Raw genomic sequence first — 18,327 nt, forward strand, 5'->3', positions numbered from 1 at the left:
CATTCGTGGTGGAAGTAGATGCTTCGGATTCAGGAGTTTGGGCCTTCCTCTCTCAGCGCTTAGACGGTAAATTACACCCCTGTGCCTTTTTCTCCCGTCGTCTCTCCCAGGCCGAGAGGAACTACAACGTGGGCAACCGGGAGCTGCTGGCCATCAAGCTGGCGCTGGAAGAATGGCGGCATTGGCTGGAGGGGAGCGAGCATCCAGTAGTTGTTTGGACCGACCACAAGAATCTGGCCTACCTCCAAGTGGCCTACCTTGTCACGCCAGTTTGCGCCAGACTTTGACCCTGAGGAGAAAGAGAGGCCCATTCTGCCCACCTCCTGCATAATGGGGGTACTTACCTGGGAGATTGAAAAGGTGGTCCGGGATGCCCAGCAACAGGAACCCGACCCCGGAACTGGTCCGGAAGGCAGACTGTATGTTCCCTCGGCGGCCAGGAGTAAAGTTATCCACTGGGCCCACACCGCGAGGTTTGCCTGCCATCCGGGTAAGAACCGAACTATCACCTTTTTACAATGATTGTTTTGGTGGCCATCTCTCTCTCAGGACGTCTGGGAATATGTGGCGGCGTGTCCTGTGTGCGCCCGGAATAAAGCGTCGAACTCACCTCCATCAGGACTCCTCAGACCGCTGCCAGTCCCGAGCCAGCCGGCCGTGATTGCACATCGCTCTAGAATTCATCACCGGCCTTCCTCTATCCTCTGATAATACTGTAATACCCACCATCATCGACCGTTTCTCAAAGGCTGCCCATTTTTTGCCCTTGCCAAACTCCCTACCGCTTGGAAACTGCCCAGCTCCTAACTCAACACGTTTTTCGCCTTCACGGCATCCCTCAGGATATTGTCTCCGACCGTGGGCCCCAGTGGGCCTCTCAGGTGTGGAAGCAGTTTTGTGCCGAGCTGGGGGCACAGGTCAGTCTGTCTTCTGGTTTTCCCGCAGACTAATGGACAGACCTAGCGAGCTAACCAGTAACTGGAGGCCATGCTGCGCTGCGCTGCGCTGTGTCGCGTCGTTTCCTCCAACCAGTCCTCATGGAGTTACAGTTCAATGTTAAAGCCTTGGTGGTTTTGTGAAGGGAAGGGCACTGCTTTTGGACATGGCCCAAACCTTGACAGTTTTGGCAGTGGACTCCACCCCTTTTAAAGTTTCTGCAATTGTTTGGTGTTGTTTTGGATGTGTGTGGGACAAACCAATTCAGTAAAGGGGCTAGCTGCAGGTTTATTCTCGGCAAAAGTCTCATTGTTGTCTTTTTCCTTGACCACAGCAGCTTGGGACCGGCGTTCAGCCAAGTTGCGGGCTCCTGGCTGCATGGCACTAGTGACATTAGATGCAGCCCTTTGGGCGGTTTCATGGCGGTGGGCTATTTCATATGCACAGGCAAGTGTGGCAGGGTGCCTCTCTAACAACTTCCGTAATATTTCCGCATTGTCCAGCCCATTTGTGAAAACTTCAACAGCTATAGAGTCTTGCTCAATCTCTGCTCTGTAACCATACGCAACAGCTACTTTCCCATAAATGTCGTCTCTGAAAACACGCAGGGCCTCACTAGGTTTACGCACTTGCTGCCTCAGTTCTACAACAACAGCAGTTGGATGGTCAGAAGAAGGGCCGTATGCAGTTTCCAGTTCATCCACCAGGTGGCGGTAATCCAATTTGGATGAGCAAGGATTTCTGTGGACAACGGTCCCTGCTGCTCTAACTAGGCAGAACTTGCAGAAATCCCTTCCACAGTGTGGTGCCGTCGTATTGGCCCAGATGTAAGGTGGGGACCCTCGCTCTAGGACAGGGGTGTCCAAACTTTTTTCGCTGAGGGCCACATACATAAAAATATAGGAGGGGCCGGGCCACTTACTAGAAATTAGGTATATAACCTTAACTTTACTGTATTAAAAATCACTTAAAAGTGGTCAAATGTGTTATATTGTTGAATATAATTAAAGACAAAACTGCCTTCATCACAGTTTTCCATAAATGGATCTTTATTGGTTTATTCAGAAAAAGCTTTGGTAGCTCATTCTCAGAACAGCAGCCTCGGATTTCTTGTTAGACAGAAGATTTACAGCACAGAGAAAAAACAATAAACGGGAAAATGGGACGGGTAAATTTCAAGTTTGTTATTTAAGTTATTAGGCTTAGCAACACACCTATCACACGTTAGTTTGAAACCGTTATCAACATTAACAGACTGAACTGGACTTAATAACAGGAGTCCATATAATTTTAGTAAATTATTCTGGTGAGTATCAGCTGCGCTGGGTATGTAAATCGGGCCATCCAGCTGCGGTGCTGATCGTACGCCACTCGTGCCAAAAATCCGGACAAATGTCACTTGATCAAGGAGCAGATCTGCATCAGATGAGATCAGCTGACTTTGCGTGTGCGTGCGCTGTGCACAGCGGTGTGTACTCTGTGTGTTAACAAGAAAAACGCATATAAGAAAGCGGTGCGCAAAAGCAGGGTAGTGACAGAATTGATGCGCATTATTGATATTTGAATCATGTGTACCTGCACATTAACACACGGGTACTGTGGAATATATTTCTTTACTCACCTAAAGTGCTCGTGCTCTCGTCCACTCCCCGCAAAGAAATTAGCAGCTGTGCGGTGTCTGTGGCATCAGCGCTCTCATCGCATGCGATGGAGTAAAAATCAAAAGCACAGCTTTATCACACAGCTGCAGTTTAATGTTGGCTGACGAGTCTTCAATGCGTCGCACAACTGTACTTCTGGACATGCTGACGTTGTTGAAGTCCTGCACTGTTTCCGGGCACATTATTTCGGTGACTTTAACGAGACCGTGTTTTATGAGGTCTCCATCTGAAAAAGGCTCGCCATGTCTTGCGATGAGTTGGGCGACCTCATAGCTGGCTATTGGAGCCTTTTCCTGGACAATTTGAGCACGAAAAAAAAATACTGTTGCTGACCCCGCAGGAGAGCTAGCATTTGCTTTAATTTCTGCTCTGGCTCAGCACCAGTGTAGGATGCATAGGCCTGATGTTTGGTTTAATAATGACGTCGTGCATTATACTCTTTCATAACGGCCACAGTTTCATTGCAGATCAAACAGACACACTTCCCCTTGAATTCTTTGAAGAAATATTCACTCTCCCACCTTGTCTGAAATTTTCTGCATTCACTTTCTATCTTTCGCTTCTTTGGTTTTGGCCATGTTTAGTAACTTGGGGGTAAATTTCTTCTGTGATTGTCCTTTTTGGTGGAGCAACTGCCTTGATCAACAGCAGCTCCCCCTGGTGTTAAAACTAAGAAGTGCAATACATTCAAGAAAAAGTTGAAGTGCGGGCCATATTCTATTCTATTTATAAAATTACTTGCGGGCCAATTGAAACTGGACCGCGGGCCGCAATTGGCCCGCGGGCCGGACTTTGGACACGCCTGCTCTAGGATCACCGTCCTCTTCACTGTCAGATGGGGGCTGACGGGGCACACAATGGGTCTTGGCTGGTTTTGAGCGGGGTTGACGCTGTGCAGGGGTTTGTCCATAGCTTATGGCTTCATTAAGGCTACTGGAAGGCATGGGTGTACATAGCATTGTGTTAAATGGAGCCGGTGTGCTATGTACAAAAATTTCCATGTGAGCAGAGGAAAATGGATTTGAGTCTGGATAGCACACTTTCATTTGGGGAGTAGGAGCTGGATAATAGTGTAAGTTGCTGCCTGTGTTCCCCTCACGGCTGTAGCTTCGACATTCGGCATTGACAAAGGGATTCGTGCGGGAAAACTGCGGCTGAGCAGGACTATCGGGCGGCGCGAATACGTCCTCTCCAATAGCTTGTGTGTTAGCACAGCTTTCGGCATACTGAAATGGATTACTACACACTGTATAGGCTGTAGCCCATTAGAACGCTGCCCCTGGTTGCCGTCTCTACCCACTCACTCTACCCATTTCACTCACTGCCGCCAGGCGTCTCCTTACGCGCATGCTCACACCCATATCACATAAACTCTTCACACGGCACCCTGCCACACACAATCCCGGCAATTCTCTTTATAGCTCTTTATACAGTAAATTTACAGTGGGATACAAATAATATTAGGCTGATGCTGTCACAATTATTTCCCCTTGTCCAAATCACGGACAAACAGTATCCCACAGTTGTTTATGTTTTTAAACCCATTTTGCACAGAGAGACATTTTTTGAAAAATGTATTGATAGCAAGGTTGAATATTTTTACACAGTAAAAAAACAACAAAACAACTATAGTAAAAATAATTACACCATAAAGATGGTTTGTTTAGTGGTTTATTTTATTTCAACCTGTAATTTATTGCAGTTTACTTTTATTTATTTAATTGTTTACAAAAGGTTCGAGGTGTGGAATAAACTGCAATGGAGTTTGAAAACAAAATATGGGTGTGTGTGGATGTCTTTGCGTTTGGGGGGGGGGGCTGTTAGTACTATCCAACAGGCCTAGTGGAGAGACAGTACTAACTTTTGCTAAGCGATGTGAGGCTGCAATTCAAGGCACTGATGAAATGAAAAACAAAATAGAAAGTATGAAGGCCACTGGTACTTTGCTTCCAATTCCAAGAGGGAAATCTGTCTGAAAGCCTAATTTGTTCTAAGTAGTTTTGTTTGTTTTGAGCATATTCAACTGAAGAAAAGATGTGCAAAACCAACCATTTTTCAAAGATCTGTTCAAGTATGTGTTGAGTTTCCACACAACTAAGAGATTTACCCATTAGTTTATTTTATTGCTACTTTTTTAAATGTTTTTTGATTTGTATAAACGTGTGTAGAGTAAATAATACAGCTGTGCAGTTTCAGTTAAGGCATTTTATTCATTTGTTATAATTTTCCTTTGTTTTATGACAGTGGTTAATTTAGGGATAGGATTTGTTTCCTTAATATAGTTTTAGCTATCTTTAAAAGGCTTGTATGTAAGTTTAGCAATGCTAAATAACTGTTGGTGCTTTATACATTTTATAGTAAGGCCCAGTAATACTTTTACAAATGTTTGTTTGTCATAAATAAATGGTGACATGTTTTAAACTTTACAACAAGGCTCTCATTTGGCATTTATAAATGTTTATTAGTCATTAATAAATTATGTTATGCTTTACACTTTACAATAAGGCGCCAATTTGGCATTTATAAATGTTTATTAGTCATTAATAAATGGTGACATGTTTTACACTTTACAACAAAGCTCCGATTGATAGTTGTGGATATTTATAATCAGTGTTGGGGAGTAACGGAATACATGTACCGCCGTTACATATTTAAAATACAAAATATGAGTAACTGTATTCCGTTACAGTTACCGTTTAAAAAGGTGGTATTCAGAATACAGTTACTTTGTTGAAATAAATGGATTACACGGCGGTACTTCCCTGTTTCATACTGTGGCGGGTCAGGACTGTTTAGGTTTTGTTTGACAGCTATGCTCTGTTGTTCCAGGCGGCAGCATTACAGTTGTCATGGTTACAGGGTGACGCTCTCTCTCTGCGTGTTTCCTGGGTGAGAGAGCGCCTTTTTGTTGTTGTTGTTGTGCTAAGCTAATAGGCAGAATGCTACAGGCATAGCTCATGTAGCCTCATGGGCAGTGTAGTCCGTGCTGCAGGGAGAATGGGCTGCCATACCCGTTATGTGTCTGTGAGCGAGGGAGGGAGAAAAAGGAGAGCGGAAAAGTACGAGCTGTCACCGAGCAAAAACGGGAGCTGGAAGCATGTAAATATAATAATAACCACTGCAGCCAAGAAGAGTGCCTGACGAGCCCAGTTGTAAGTAAGCTATTAAGACTCGACTGTACGCTGTGTTCGTGTTTTCCTCTGAAACAATAAGTTCCGTTGGAGCAGCCTTTCAACGCCTCTCTCTGTCTCTCACAACAAAGTTGACCCACACAACAAAGCTATTTTCCGGCTACGAGCCCGACACGGAACCCGCCGTATTAGTCAGAGGTCCCTTTACTACGGTTCGGAGCCGCGGACCTTCAGTAATAGTAATAAATCACACAGCAATAGTACATTCATGTAGTTGTAAAAAGCATGATAATATATTAAGTAATCCAAAGTATTCAGAATATGTTACTCTCATTGAGTAACGTAACGGAATACGTTGCAGAATACATTTTGGGGCATGTATTCTGTAATCTGTAATGGAATACATTTTAAAAGTAACCTTCCCAACACTGTTTATAATGCATTTATAAAGTACAATTTTATATGCTAAAAAATATGTTTACAAATGCTTATTATGCTTACAAGATAGTAACTTAGTCTAAAAGGTTTAATATAGCAACTCTAGATGAAATATATAGGTGAACACATTTGGCTCACTATTTGGCAAGAAACTGGTCAGGTTTTGCTCTTTCACACCCTTAACTAATGCTTTATAAACCATTAATAATGGTTTATAAAGCATTTACAGATTAATTAAAAAATATTGACATATGCAGCCATTCAATGGGAATTAATTGTCGTTTAATGGAAATTTTGCTTGTGAAGCACTAATTTTTTAGGATTGCAAAAAATGTATTTTTAAATTAAATAATATAATAGTTTTTGTGAAATGTGGTTTTCTTTTAAAGGTAAAGCAAAAGTGCTGTCTTCATTTCACAGCACGATATCCTGTATCCTGTTTCTGAAGAAACTACTGTGTTAAACATTATATATTTGATAGTGACTATTTTAGAATATACAATAAATTAAACTCTTTACATTTCATGAAATCATAATGAAAGAGTTTATTGAATTACTACATCATAAGCAGACAATTTAACAGTTAGTTCATATTTTATGAACACTGCCAAAAAGTTCCAAAAGAATGTGTCTTATTCAGCACTTTCACCCTGCAAAAAATAATGAAAGGTAAAATTATTCAACACATATTATCAACATTAAAACAATTCATTCTACATTGTAACTACAGTATCTACACTCTCTTCAATTCACAGAAAATTATTAATACAAAGCTCTTACATCAAACAACTCCATTAAACAACGGTAAATTTTGTGTAAAACGAATTACATGAATTACCTTTCCAACATCACGGCTCTTGGCTCTCAGTTTGTTGACCTGGGATTCAGCAATGTCAGCACGCTCCTGAGCTTCCTCCATCTCATGTTGGACCTTTCTCAGTCTGGACATGTGGGTGTTGGCCTGTTCCTCCTGTTCAGTGTAACAATATGTTTTTTTTTTTGTGTAAATATCTGGTCATATATGCTAGTTATATTTCAGTTATAAAGTTGTGCATTCCATTTGTAAAATCACAAAACATTTTACTCACAGCCTCTTCAGCCTGTCTCTTGTAAGCCTTGACTTTGAGCTGCAGCTTGTCCACCAGATCCTGAAGTCTGACCAAATTCTTCTTGTCCTCCTCAGTCTGCATAAACAACAAACTGTTACTGCCGGCCTAAGAAGAAAGAATTTAGGAACTTAAATGTAATAAATATTTAGGTAAATGTGTAATCACCTGATAGGTGAGCTCCTTCACTCTCCTCTCATATTTGCGGACTCCTTTAACAGCATCAGCTCCACGTCTCTGCTCAGCTTCAACTTCAGCTTCCAGTTCACGGACCTTAAATGCCATGATAAATAATCAGCTTTTAATAAATATTAAGAGTACAGAATAGAAGAAAATGGGTGGAGATCATGTGATGGAATCAAAGTGTTTTGTTTTTTTTTAATATTTGAATAATAGTTCAAGAACAACATACCCTGGACTCCAGTTTCTGAAGCTGCTTCTTGCCACCCTTCATGGCGAGGTTCTCTGCCTCATCCAGACGGTGCTGCAGGTCCTTGACTGTGACCTCCAGGTTCTTCTTCATCCTCTCCAGGTGAGCACTGGTGTCCTGCTCCTTCTTCAGCTCCTCAGCCATCATGGCAGCCTGAAAATATGGGTGGTATTGGCATTATTGATCAAGCATGAACAAGAATTTTGAAAAGAAAAGAAGGCTTATTGAGTACTAAGGTAACTTACATCAGTGATAGCCTTTTTGGCCTTCTCCTCAGCATTTCTTGCTTCTTGAACTGCATCATCCACCTCACCCTGAACCTGGACAAGGTCAGCCTCCAGCTTCTTCTTGGTGTTCAAAAGACTGGTGTTCTGAATGAAACAAGAAACAGTTTTAATGATGTGATTCTCACTCTCTGATGTCTCAAAGTTCTTGTAAAGTAATGAATACTAACCTGAGAGTGAAGTAGTCCGACACGCTCGCTAGCATCAACCAACTCCTGCTCAGCTACTTTGCGTCCTCTCTCTGTCTGCTCCAGAGCGACTCTCAGCTCCTCAATCTCAGCCACCATCAGACCATTTCTGCGCTCCACCATGGCGACCTGCTCCTTCATGTCTTCCTGTCCTCTGATTGCGTCATCCAGGTGCAGTTGGGCATCCTGATAACAAGCAAACAACAATACAAAAAAAACCAAACAAAAAAAAAACATGGAATTTACTCTGTCTTACTTGTTAATTGAGAGAAAATTATCTACCAACTCACCTTGAGCTGTCCTTGGACATTCCTCAGTTGTTTCTGGGCCTCAGCAGCCTGTCTGTTGGCATGGCTCAGCTGAATCTCCATCTCATTCAGGTCTCCCTCCATCTTCTTCTTGACTCTCAGGGCATCATTCCTGCTCCTGACCTCAGCATCAAGAGTGCTCTGCATGGAGTCAATCACCCTCTGGCTGTTCCTCTTGATCTGCTCCATCTCCTCATCCTTCTCTGCCAGCTTCCTGTCAATCTCACCTTTCACCTGGTTTAGCTCAAGCTGAACACGAAGGATCTTGGCCTCCTCGTGCTCCAGAGTTCCCTTTAAATAAAGGTTTATTTCAACATAAACTGTAGAAGGGATACGTTTATAAATTTAATTACAAACAAATTAAATATAAAATTATAAAATTAAAATAAATTACCTCAGCTTCCTCCAGAGCTGTCTGAATTTCAGACTTCTCAGTCTCAACAGTCTTCTTGGCCTTTTCCAGCTCATGGATGCTCTTTCCTGTCTCACCAATCTGCTCAGTCAGATCTGAGATCTCCTCTAAAGAGCAAACACAGCCAAGGTTTAGAGTACTTGGAGCTGATATGTGCAAATGTTTTTGCCACAACAAAAGCTGTAAATGAATATAAACATTAGAATCATATCCATATGATCTATAGCAAGATAAGCATACGCTGCAGGTTCTTGTTCTCTCTCTTCATGGTCTCCAGTTGATCCAGAGCCTCTTCATAGGAGTTCTTCATCTTGAACAACTCAGTGCTGAGAGAACGAGCCTCCTTTTGGGCTCCTTCCAGCTCTGCCTGGCTCTCCTCATACTTCTGCTTCCATTCTGCCAGGACCTATGTTAATATAGGTTAATTATTTAGTTGTTATTATGGCTGTATCCCTCTTCTTACTATATTAGTTATGCTTAAATCTTTACCTTATCAAAGTTCCTCTGCTTCTTGTCAAGGTTGGCAGCCAGAGCATTAGCTCTCTCCACATCAATCATGAGGTCCTCCACCTCACCCTGCAGCCTCTGCTTGGTCTTCTCCAGTGAGGCACACTTGGAGTTCACAGCCTCAATGGATTCCTCAGCCTCCTGCAGGCGCTGGGCAAGCTTTTTCCTGTTGTTAAAAGAATTTTGTATCGATTAAGAGTGAAACAACTGTGAAAACTAATTTAAACAATGAAAATATTGTGACTTACTTGGCCTCCTCCAGCTCCTCGGTGCGCTGAATAGCATCAGTCTCATATTTGGATCGCCACTGAGCCACCTCACTGTTGGCCTTGGACATTCCTCGCTGCAGCTCAGCCTTGGCCTCCTGCTCCTCCTCAAACTGCTCTCTGAGCAGGTCACAGTCATGACGTGCTGACTGAACAGCATGAGCCAAGGCGTTCTTGGCCTGTTGAAGTGACAGTTGATTTCAGATTTCGATATTTTATTGTTCAAATCAATTTTAAAGTCTAATGCTGAGAGGATGAGAAATTTAAGAGGTAAAACCTAAGAAAGAAATTAGAGGATAATCTGTCTCAGAGTTACTGAGTCTCTCTGTAACTGATTAAAACGTGTCTCTGTTTTTATTAGTAAGTGCTGAAATATAAAAGAAGATAGAAAATAGTTCCAACCTTCACTTCCTCCTCAACGTGTCTCTTCAGTTCCTCAATTTGCTGAGTGAAGGCCTGCTTGCCCCTTGTGAGCTGAGAAACAAGAGCTTCTTTCTCCTCAAGCTGGCGACTGAACTCACCTGTAAATAACACACATGTATTAGGCCCAGTTTGTTCCATTTCACCCACTGATTGGTTGTAGTTTTAGGTACCTCTAAATGACAAATTTCCAGAGACAGACTGTTTTTTTGTTATACATCACTTACCATTCTCTGTCTGAAGTCTCGCCTTCTGGGCATTAATGTCGTTCAGCTGACGAACATTCTCATCATTTTTAGCTTTGAGCTCACTTAGTTGATCCTCAAGAGTCCTGCACATTTTCTCCAAGTTGCCCTGTCAACAAGTAATGTCATATCCATGTTAACAGTTAATGAGCCGCTTTGGCGGTCCTGAAATGCAAAACAAAAAAAATGTGTTCTCTATAAACAATGTCCGCACCTTTGCTTTAGCAACAGCCTCCATGTTGCTGGAGAGGTCATCAATCTCCATCTTGTACTCGCTCTTCTCTTTCTCCAGCTTCTGTTTGACACGCTGGAGGTTGTCGATCTGCTCTCCGAGCTCTGCAACAGTGTCAGCCTGCTTCTTACGGAGAGCTGCTGCAGTAGCTTCATGCTGCAGAGTTGATTCCTCAAGATCACGACGCAGTTTCTGGAACTCAGCCTCTCGCTTCTTGTTCATCTCAATCTGAGCAGCTGTTGCTCCACCAGCTTCCTCGAGCCTCTCGCTGATCTCTTCAAGCTCCCTGGAGAGGTCGGCTCTCTGCTTCTCTACCTTAGCCCGAGCTGCCCTCTCAGCCTCAATCTCCTCTTCCAGCTCCTCAATACGAGCCTAGTTTGAAATTATTTGGATTTATCGATTAGAACCTAAACTGTATGAGGTTTTTGAATTATGATGAACAATATTCTTTATGAACACTGGTCGTTAGTGTTACCTGAAGTTCTTTGATCTTCTTCTGAAGTTGAGCACCAAGGGATTGTTCATCTTCAATTTTGCTGAGAAGTTGGCTGATTTCAAAGTCCTTCCTTGGTGTGGAAGAAGAAAGGTTTTACGATCATAGTCCATATGATTATTGCAATGCAGTGTGTGAAAAGTAAATTATTTACAAAAAAAGCCCTACTTCTTGATTTTCTCATCAGACTGCTGCTTGTCATTCTCCAGATCCATTATGGATTCCTGGGCCAGTTTCAGATCTCCCTCCAGCTTCCTCTTGGCTCTCTCAAGGTCCATGCGGAGCTTCTTCTCTTGCTCCAGTGAACCCTCAAGCTATAAAATCATGTCAGTTGATTCAAGTGGTTGGAAAGACAATGATTTAGTACTAAAATACTTTCCATAAGAAACAACAAACAAACACATCATTATTATAGTTTTCTTACATCATCAACTTGCTGTTCCAGCTTTGTCTTGGCTTTGGTCAGAGTGTTGACTTTGTCCTCCTCTGCCTGGAGATCATCCAGTGTTTGCTGATGGGCCTCTTGTAAGGCTTTCTTCTCCTTGGTTAACTTGGCAATTGACTCATCTTGAGATGCCATCTCCTCTGTCAGGTTTTTCACCTGAAATATTGTGAATACATTAAGTTCTATTTTCTTCCACAATTTGCTGAATATTTGAACATTTAGGTTTCTAGTCAAAGAACAACATTACATGTTTTAACTGAACTAAGAATACAATTAATATGAACTGAACCTTGTTTTCTGTGGCATGTTTCTCCTTCTCCACTTTGGCCAAGGTGAGCTCCAAGTCATCAATGTCCTTCTTTAGCTCAGAGCATTCATCCTCCAGCTTCCTCTTCTTAGCAGTCAGCTCAGCATTGATTTCCTCTTCATCCTCCAGTCTCTCACTTGTCTCTTTGAGTTTGGCCTCGAGCTGGATCTTGCTCTTAATGAGCCCCTCACACCTTTCTTCAGCATCAGAGAGGTTGTCAACTTCCTATAATACATGTTGAACACACAAGTTAGATTATTTGTGAGTCACATTGTCCTAGTGTTTTCTTGATCGTAATTTTAACTACACTTTTGTTTTAGCAAATACATAATCAGAGCATGAGACAAACATGTGGTCCTTTTATATCTAACTTATATACATGAACTATAGGTGTAATATATACTTTTCTCTACTACTTACTGCAGCCACTTGAAGTTGCAGGTCATTCTTCTCCTGCAGCAGGCCGACCATCTTCTCTTCCAGTTCCTTCTTCTTGGCCAGAGCAGTAGCCAGGTCTGTCTGCATCTTCTCATAGTTCTCCTTCATGTTCTGCAACTCCTTCTCAGTCTCAGCACTCTTCAGAAGAGGCTTGATCTTGAAGTACACTTTCAGCCATGGCCAATTCTTGACATTCATGAAAGAACGGATGTTGTACTGGATGGTGTAGATAGATTCTCTAAAAACCAAACATGAGAGTGTTACTTTTAATGTCGCAGGATCTTAATATGAGGAAGGAAATAAAAAAGAGAATACAAAACAGTTAAGTATAATAATGTTACCTCCTCTCCATCATCTTCACAAACTCTTTCCTCATGACGTATCCTCTGCAGAGAGCCTGAGTCATGGTCACCAGCTCAGCCAGTTTCTCATCTCTCATCTCCTCAAGAGTGCCCAGCAGACCAGCTTTGAAGAACACCTATTTAATCATTGAAAGCATAAGTACAAGTGCAAATGGACAGTGTTTTGTTAATGTCTGTTAATATAACAAAGTGTACCTTTGTGTGCCCAAACATGTACTGTGTGTGATCCACATCAATGGAGCCAAGCAGCTTCTCTGAAGCTTTCTTGTTGTCAATGAACTGTCCCTCAGGGATGACGCTGGCATTCAACACTTTGTATCTTCAAGAGAGAATCATGTTGTTACTTAGATTTTTCTTCCATCATATTCAAGTTTGTCCTTTACAACAACAATGAATTCATTTCTGCTGTCTAATATTGTAATGTGCCTTCACCTCTGCTTGAAGTCACCGTAGAGGATTCTGCTGGGGAAACCCTTTCTGCAGATTCTGATGCCCTCCAGTACACCGTTACACCTCAGCTGGTGGATGACCAGGAAGTTCTCCATAAGACCTGAGAGTCAGAAATGCAGAACATTTCAAAACTTTCTTCATTTCACTCTGTCATTTTTGCAGTTAATAGGACTGTGGGGTCCTGTGGGGTACCTGGGGTCTTTGTCTCATTGGGAATCAAGCAACGGACAAAGTGAGGATGAGTGCTCCTTAAGTTGGTCATCAGCTTGGCCAGGTTCTCCTGTAAGATCAGCATCATTAGATAATAGGTTAATAGTATTTAAATCTAAGATTTTAAATTTATATCTTAAAATATAAATCTATACATACTCTGAAAAGCGCAGAGACAGTCTGGAAGGAACCACCCTTCTTCTTACCACCCTTCTTTCCACCACCACCAGCAGCCTCTGTTTTCATAAACAGTAAATTTCATTATTGGAATTGGAAAAAATATTTTTCACAGTATACATATTAGCCTGCAGTATGCACATTGTAGCTATCTGTACTGGACACTGGAATTTGTGAGCATGTTTTTTCTTACCTTCAGCTCCAGCATGGGCTGCGTAAAGGAAGCACAGCAGTTTGTTTGAAGACTTCTGGTAGAGCTGCACAACTGAGTCATTCAGTGGGTCCTTGTTCTTGTCCAGCCAGCCAGTGATATTGTAGTCCACTGTACCAGCATAGTGAACCAGGGAGAAGTGTGCCTCAGCCTTGCCCTTTCCAGGCTTTGGCTTCTCAAATGCCTTGGTCTTGCCAAGATGCTGATCGTGCAGCTTGTTCTTGAAAGTTGTGTCAGAGGCCTTGGGGAACATGCATTCCTCTTCAAGGATGGAGAAGATGCCCATTGGCTGAGAAAATGTCACATATCATATTAAAATTTCAAGGGAGGTAACATATGCACCCACATGTACATTTCTTCCAGAGCAGCTGTTTACCTTCTCAATAAGCTCAATGCAGGCAGCCAAGTCCATACCAAAGTCAATGAACTCCCATTGAATGCCTTCTTTCTTGTACTCCTCTTGCTCCAGGACAAACATGTGATGGTTGAAAAACTGTTGCAGTTTCTCATTGGTGAAGTTGATGCAGAGTTGCTCCAAGCTGTTGAACTGTAATAGTACAAACACGTCTAATTTCATGGCAATACAGTATTTAACTTTTAAGAAATGTGGTGAAATGTCTCAAGTACTCACATCGAAGATCTCAAATCCAGCGATATCCAGCACACCAATGAAGAACTGTCTGGGCTGCTTTGTGTCCAGCATCTCATTGATACGGATAACCATCCACAAGAACATTTTCTCATAGATAGATTTGCACAGAGCCGAGACAGCATTGTTGACCTGGCGAACAAGAATTTATAATTATACAAAACCATATGAATACAGCTATAATGTTTATAATTATCATAAGATAATACAAGTCCCCCTTTTTTAAATTACCTGTGGGACGGTCTGACCTTTGGTCACCATCTCATTGCCAACCTTGACTCTTGGGTAGCACAAAGCTTTCAGCATATCAGCCGAGTTCAGGCCCAGTAGGTACGCAATCTTGTCAGCCACTGTTGGATTAAAGCAAATCATTATAATACCTAATAAATACAAATACTTCAAACATTTCTCCATTATAGAATTTTTCACAATACCCTCAGTGCCATCAGGTTCAGCCTGCTCCTCACGCTGCTTCTGCTTGAATTTCATGTTACCATGATGCATCACAGCACCAGTCAGCTTGTAGATGCTTAACTTCTCATCACCACTAAAGCCCAAGATGTCAATAGCAGTCTGCAAGAAAAAAATGAAATCAGCTATTAATAAATAAAACAAAAGAAGATATTTATGGTTAAGTATAAGATTTTGTGTCAAATGTGGTTTTACATCTGTTGCAATGAACTCCTCCACATCATTAATGCTCTTGACAGTGATTTCACCCTGACTGATCATTGGGTAGTCATATGGGTTGGTTGTGATCAGAAGAGCCTCTGAAAGGAGAAATGAAGTTAACTTGTTTTTTGCTTAGAATGTGATTTTAATGGTTTTAAAATTTAAATTTAGGTGTCCTGTCAACATACCCAGGAGCTCAGGCTTGTGGCCTGTCATCAGCTGATAGAAGATATGGTAGCTCCTCTCAGCAGACAACTGGAAGGTGACACGGGACTTCTCCAGCAGATCTAAGGAAAACAGATTAATTTTGACACTGTAGACATGAGACATCACAGTCAAAACTGCAATGGTGGATCATACATCCATTCATTTCCTTGGCTGTCATTGGGGGTGTTTGAAACTTTTTTCAGTTCTGTTGCTTTACTAATAATGTGCTTCACACTATACCTTATTATACTTTAAATGTTCAGTGAAGATGCAATATGTTCCTACTTAAGCTTACACACATGATAACTACTGGGTTACAGTATATAACTTATATATATAGTGTAACCACACTGTTCATGCATCCGTGTGTTCCACCACAACAGACAATATTACTTCTTCTGAAATTAAGTGACTCATCTCTTTATGTGCTGTAAAATATCTAAACAGATCTGTTACATAATATTTAGAGGGCTTTTTTTGAAGGGGGGGGGGGATTCTAGACATATCAGTTTGATTCTCATTCCCCAGAGCTTGAATACATTTAAGTGATTAATTAAATATAATTTCTATCATGGAAAACTGTAATTTGCACTGTGGTTCAAACTTACATGTTTCAATATCAGCTGAAGACAGCTTGCCAGATGTGCCAAAGTGAATCCTGATGAATTTACCCTACAGGGGTAGATCTTTATTAATATTGCCGTTCATGAGAGCATGTAGTAAAAAGCTCATTTACATTAACTCGTTTTAATCACTTACAAAACGAGAGGAGTTGTCATTCCTCACAGTCTTGGCATTACCGTAGGCCTCCAACAGAGGGTTGGCAGCAACAATCTGATCCTCAAGAGAGCCCTGCAAGAATATATTGTGTTTATGTGAGCTGATCTTCCAAAATCTATTTTCTTTTCTGTCACAAAGACTTTGATGCTGAATAAAGAATCTACCTGCATTTTGCCAGGTGTTGGCTCAGCCTTCTTAGCTCCAAGAGCTGCAATTGTTGCAAAGTACTGGATGACACGTTTGGTGTTGACAGTCTTTCCTGCACCAGATTCTCCACTGGGGATTATGGGATACATTGTTAAAATGCCTTAAAGTTTTTATAGATTTTGAATACAGTTTTTATTATACTCACGTAATCAGTACAGACTGGTTCTCACGATCTAAAAAAAAACATATAAACATCTCTTGAATAATCTTAGGATTCATTTATTTCCTATCATGTGCTAAGAAACATTTTTTTTCACGCAATGATTAATGGTCATCTCTTTAAGTCGAAGTCCTAAATGCATTTAAAAGCTTTAATAGGGAATTGAACTTACCAGTGAGCATGAACTGATAGGCATTGTCAGAGATGGAGAAGATGTGGGGTGGAGCCTCAATCCTCTTCTTTCCTCTGTATGCTGCTACACATGTAGCATCATATACAGGAAGCCACTTGTAGGGATTGACGACAACGCAGAACAACCCAGAGTAGGTCTGTATCATAGAGAATAAATATCATTTAAACATTTACATATCAGCATGATATTTTCCTTTCACACACAGTAAAGTGAAAACTTACGTAGATCATCCATGATGCATAACGCTCTTTGAGGTTAAACAACACAGATGGCTCATTAAGGTGGGTCATCATGGCCATGTCCTCCATCTTATCAAACTTTGGAGGGTTCCTGGGGTGGATTTCATCTTCCTTTACAGTGACCGTCTAAATAGAAAATAAAGATCACTTAGAAAAAATCAGCTTTCAAAGTTCGGCACTATATATTTATCAAATAGGTAAAGTACATTGATAATTCATCTACCTTTCCTCCGTCTGTCTCAACAGTGGCTTTACCACCCTCCTTCTTGACAAGTTTGCCCTTGACATACATCTCATCAGTATCAGTCACAAAGAAGGCCGTCTTGGCATCAAATGGAGCAGTCTGGGCCTCAATCCTCTCCTTTTCTGGCTTCCGGAGGTAAATGGCCGCCGCGCCATACTGCGCCATCTCCGCGTCTGTGCTCATGGTGGCACTTTACTGGAGACTGAAAATATGATGGATTGAGACATAAATCATTTACTGTACTTATTACACAAACCATAATTAACATCCATTCTTTTTGATTCATGGAGTTTACCTCAGCTGATGCAAACAGAAATTCTTTGGTATCCTGTGTATGTCAAGGTGCTATAAAAATAAGTAAACGTATATCAATGGACATTTTACTCTTCAGTTTAAGAATCCATTCAAAAAGCAAAATTTTCAATGTCATTAAAAAAATTTAATAACTGAACATCTAAAAATGTAAAACATAAACTGAATGAGAGCATATAATACACAATAGATAAGACATGGTAGCTGAATCTTTTACTGTACTCACCCGCCTTAGATGCCTGTCAGTTAGAGCAAATGTCCAGAGCTGCTGCTTTTATAGACAACGGCTCTGCTTCCTCAGCATTTACACTCTCCTTAGTTTGGTCACGAATGTCTGACACCTTGCTTCTTGATACTGATATGGTCAAAAATAAATTAATTATTTTGCTTCATTTACTACATATGTAATCCTTCTTTTTCAAAACAACATACTTTCAAAAATAAACAATTCAGCTGTATTCCTTATTGAAAAAAATATTGCCAATGTATTGTGGTTTATTTGGTATATTTCTTCAAGTGATTATGCTCCTAAATATGGAAAATGTAAGAAATTTTAACAATATAGTTAGTGGTAAATTACAACAGTACTCTGCATGGTTTGGGGATTATTCATTCTAATAACTCTTGAAGATAAATTGATATTAATTTGATACAGTTTATACTAAGCTTGTCTGTGTGTCCAACTATCTTTGATATTTTGATAGCCAGTTTTAAACTTGCAGTGCCTCTGGTGTATCATTACAGGACATAAAAATCCAAGACATGTGATATAAAATTCAGAGTCAGATTTTCTGTTATTGCCAGAAAGGTGTTATATATAGCTACTGGGAACATAATATTAAATAATTTATTACTATAAAATAGTTTGTTATAAATACATTTAATTTCTGTGCGGATAGAAGTGAGAGCACAGCTTTTAGCTTACACTTTTGATGAACTAATTAAGCGATAAATTCTTACTGGAAGGGAAAATGTGGGATCACAGCCAGGATTAGCTTTTATTTCCC

At 41.0% G+C, this 18,327-nt stretch overlaps 1 protein-coding gene across 2 annotated transcripts; it reads right to left on the bottom strand.

The window, feature by feature from the left end:
* Window positions 1–2,917: 2,917 nt before the first annotated feature.
* LOC134626313 (myosin heavy chain, fast skeletal muscle-like) lies at window positions 2,918–17,191 on the bottom strand. 2 transcript variants are annotated; one of them, XM_063472024.1, is made up of 39 exons: window positions 16,988–17,191; window positions 16,747–16,890; window positions 16,505–16,661; window positions 16,318–16,345; window positions 16,130–16,241; window positions 15,945–16,037; window positions 15,794–15,857; window positions 15,167–15,265; window positions 14,973–15,076; window positions 14,741–14,879; window positions 14,538–14,656; window positions 14,289–14,438; window positions 14,034–14,204; window positions 13,640–13,946; window positions 13,429–13,505; window positions 13,252–13,339; window positions 13,042–13,159; window positions 12,805–12,928; window positions 12,589–12,725; window positions 12,230–12,485; window positions 11,792–12,034; window positions 11,482–11,658; window positions 11,226–11,371; window positions 11,040–11,130; window positions 10,547–10,936; window positions 10,315–10,441; window positions 10,070–10,188; window positions 9,650–9,846; window positions 9,384–9,567; window positions 9,135–9,300; window positions 8,877–9,001; window positions 8,465–8,773; window positions 8,157–8,360; window positions 7,948–8,073; window positions 7,685–7,855; window positions 7,441–7,545; window positions 7,255–7,350; window positions 7,014–7,136; window positions 2,918–3,184 (listed from the first exon to the last, which is right to left on the bottom strand). In XM_063472024.1, the coding sequence occupies exons 1-39, from the start codon at window positions 17,189–17,191 to the stop codon at window positions 3,140–3,142; spliced, it is 5,835 nt and encodes a 1,944-aa protein (XP_063328094.1). In that variant the 3' UTR covers window positions 2,918–3,139. The 2 variants fall into 2 exon arrangements, with proteins under 2 accessions (XP_063328094.1, XP_063328095.1); XM_063472025.1 differs by lacking the exon at window positions 2,918–3,184 and adding an exon at window positions 6,799–6,816 and having other exon boundaries at window positions 7,005–7,136.
* Window positions 17,192–18,327: the final 1,136 nt, after the last annotated feature.

The sequence above is a fragment of the Pelmatolapia mariae genome, linkage group LG4 (assembly GCF_036321145.2).
Source record: "Pelmatolapia mariae isolate MD_Pm_ZW linkage group LG4, Pm_UMD_F_2, whole genome shotgun sequence".
Classification (NCBI taxonomy): domain Eukaryota; kingdom Metazoa; phylum Chordata; class Actinopteri; order Cichliformes; family Cichlidae; genus Pelmatolapia; species Pelmatolapia mariae.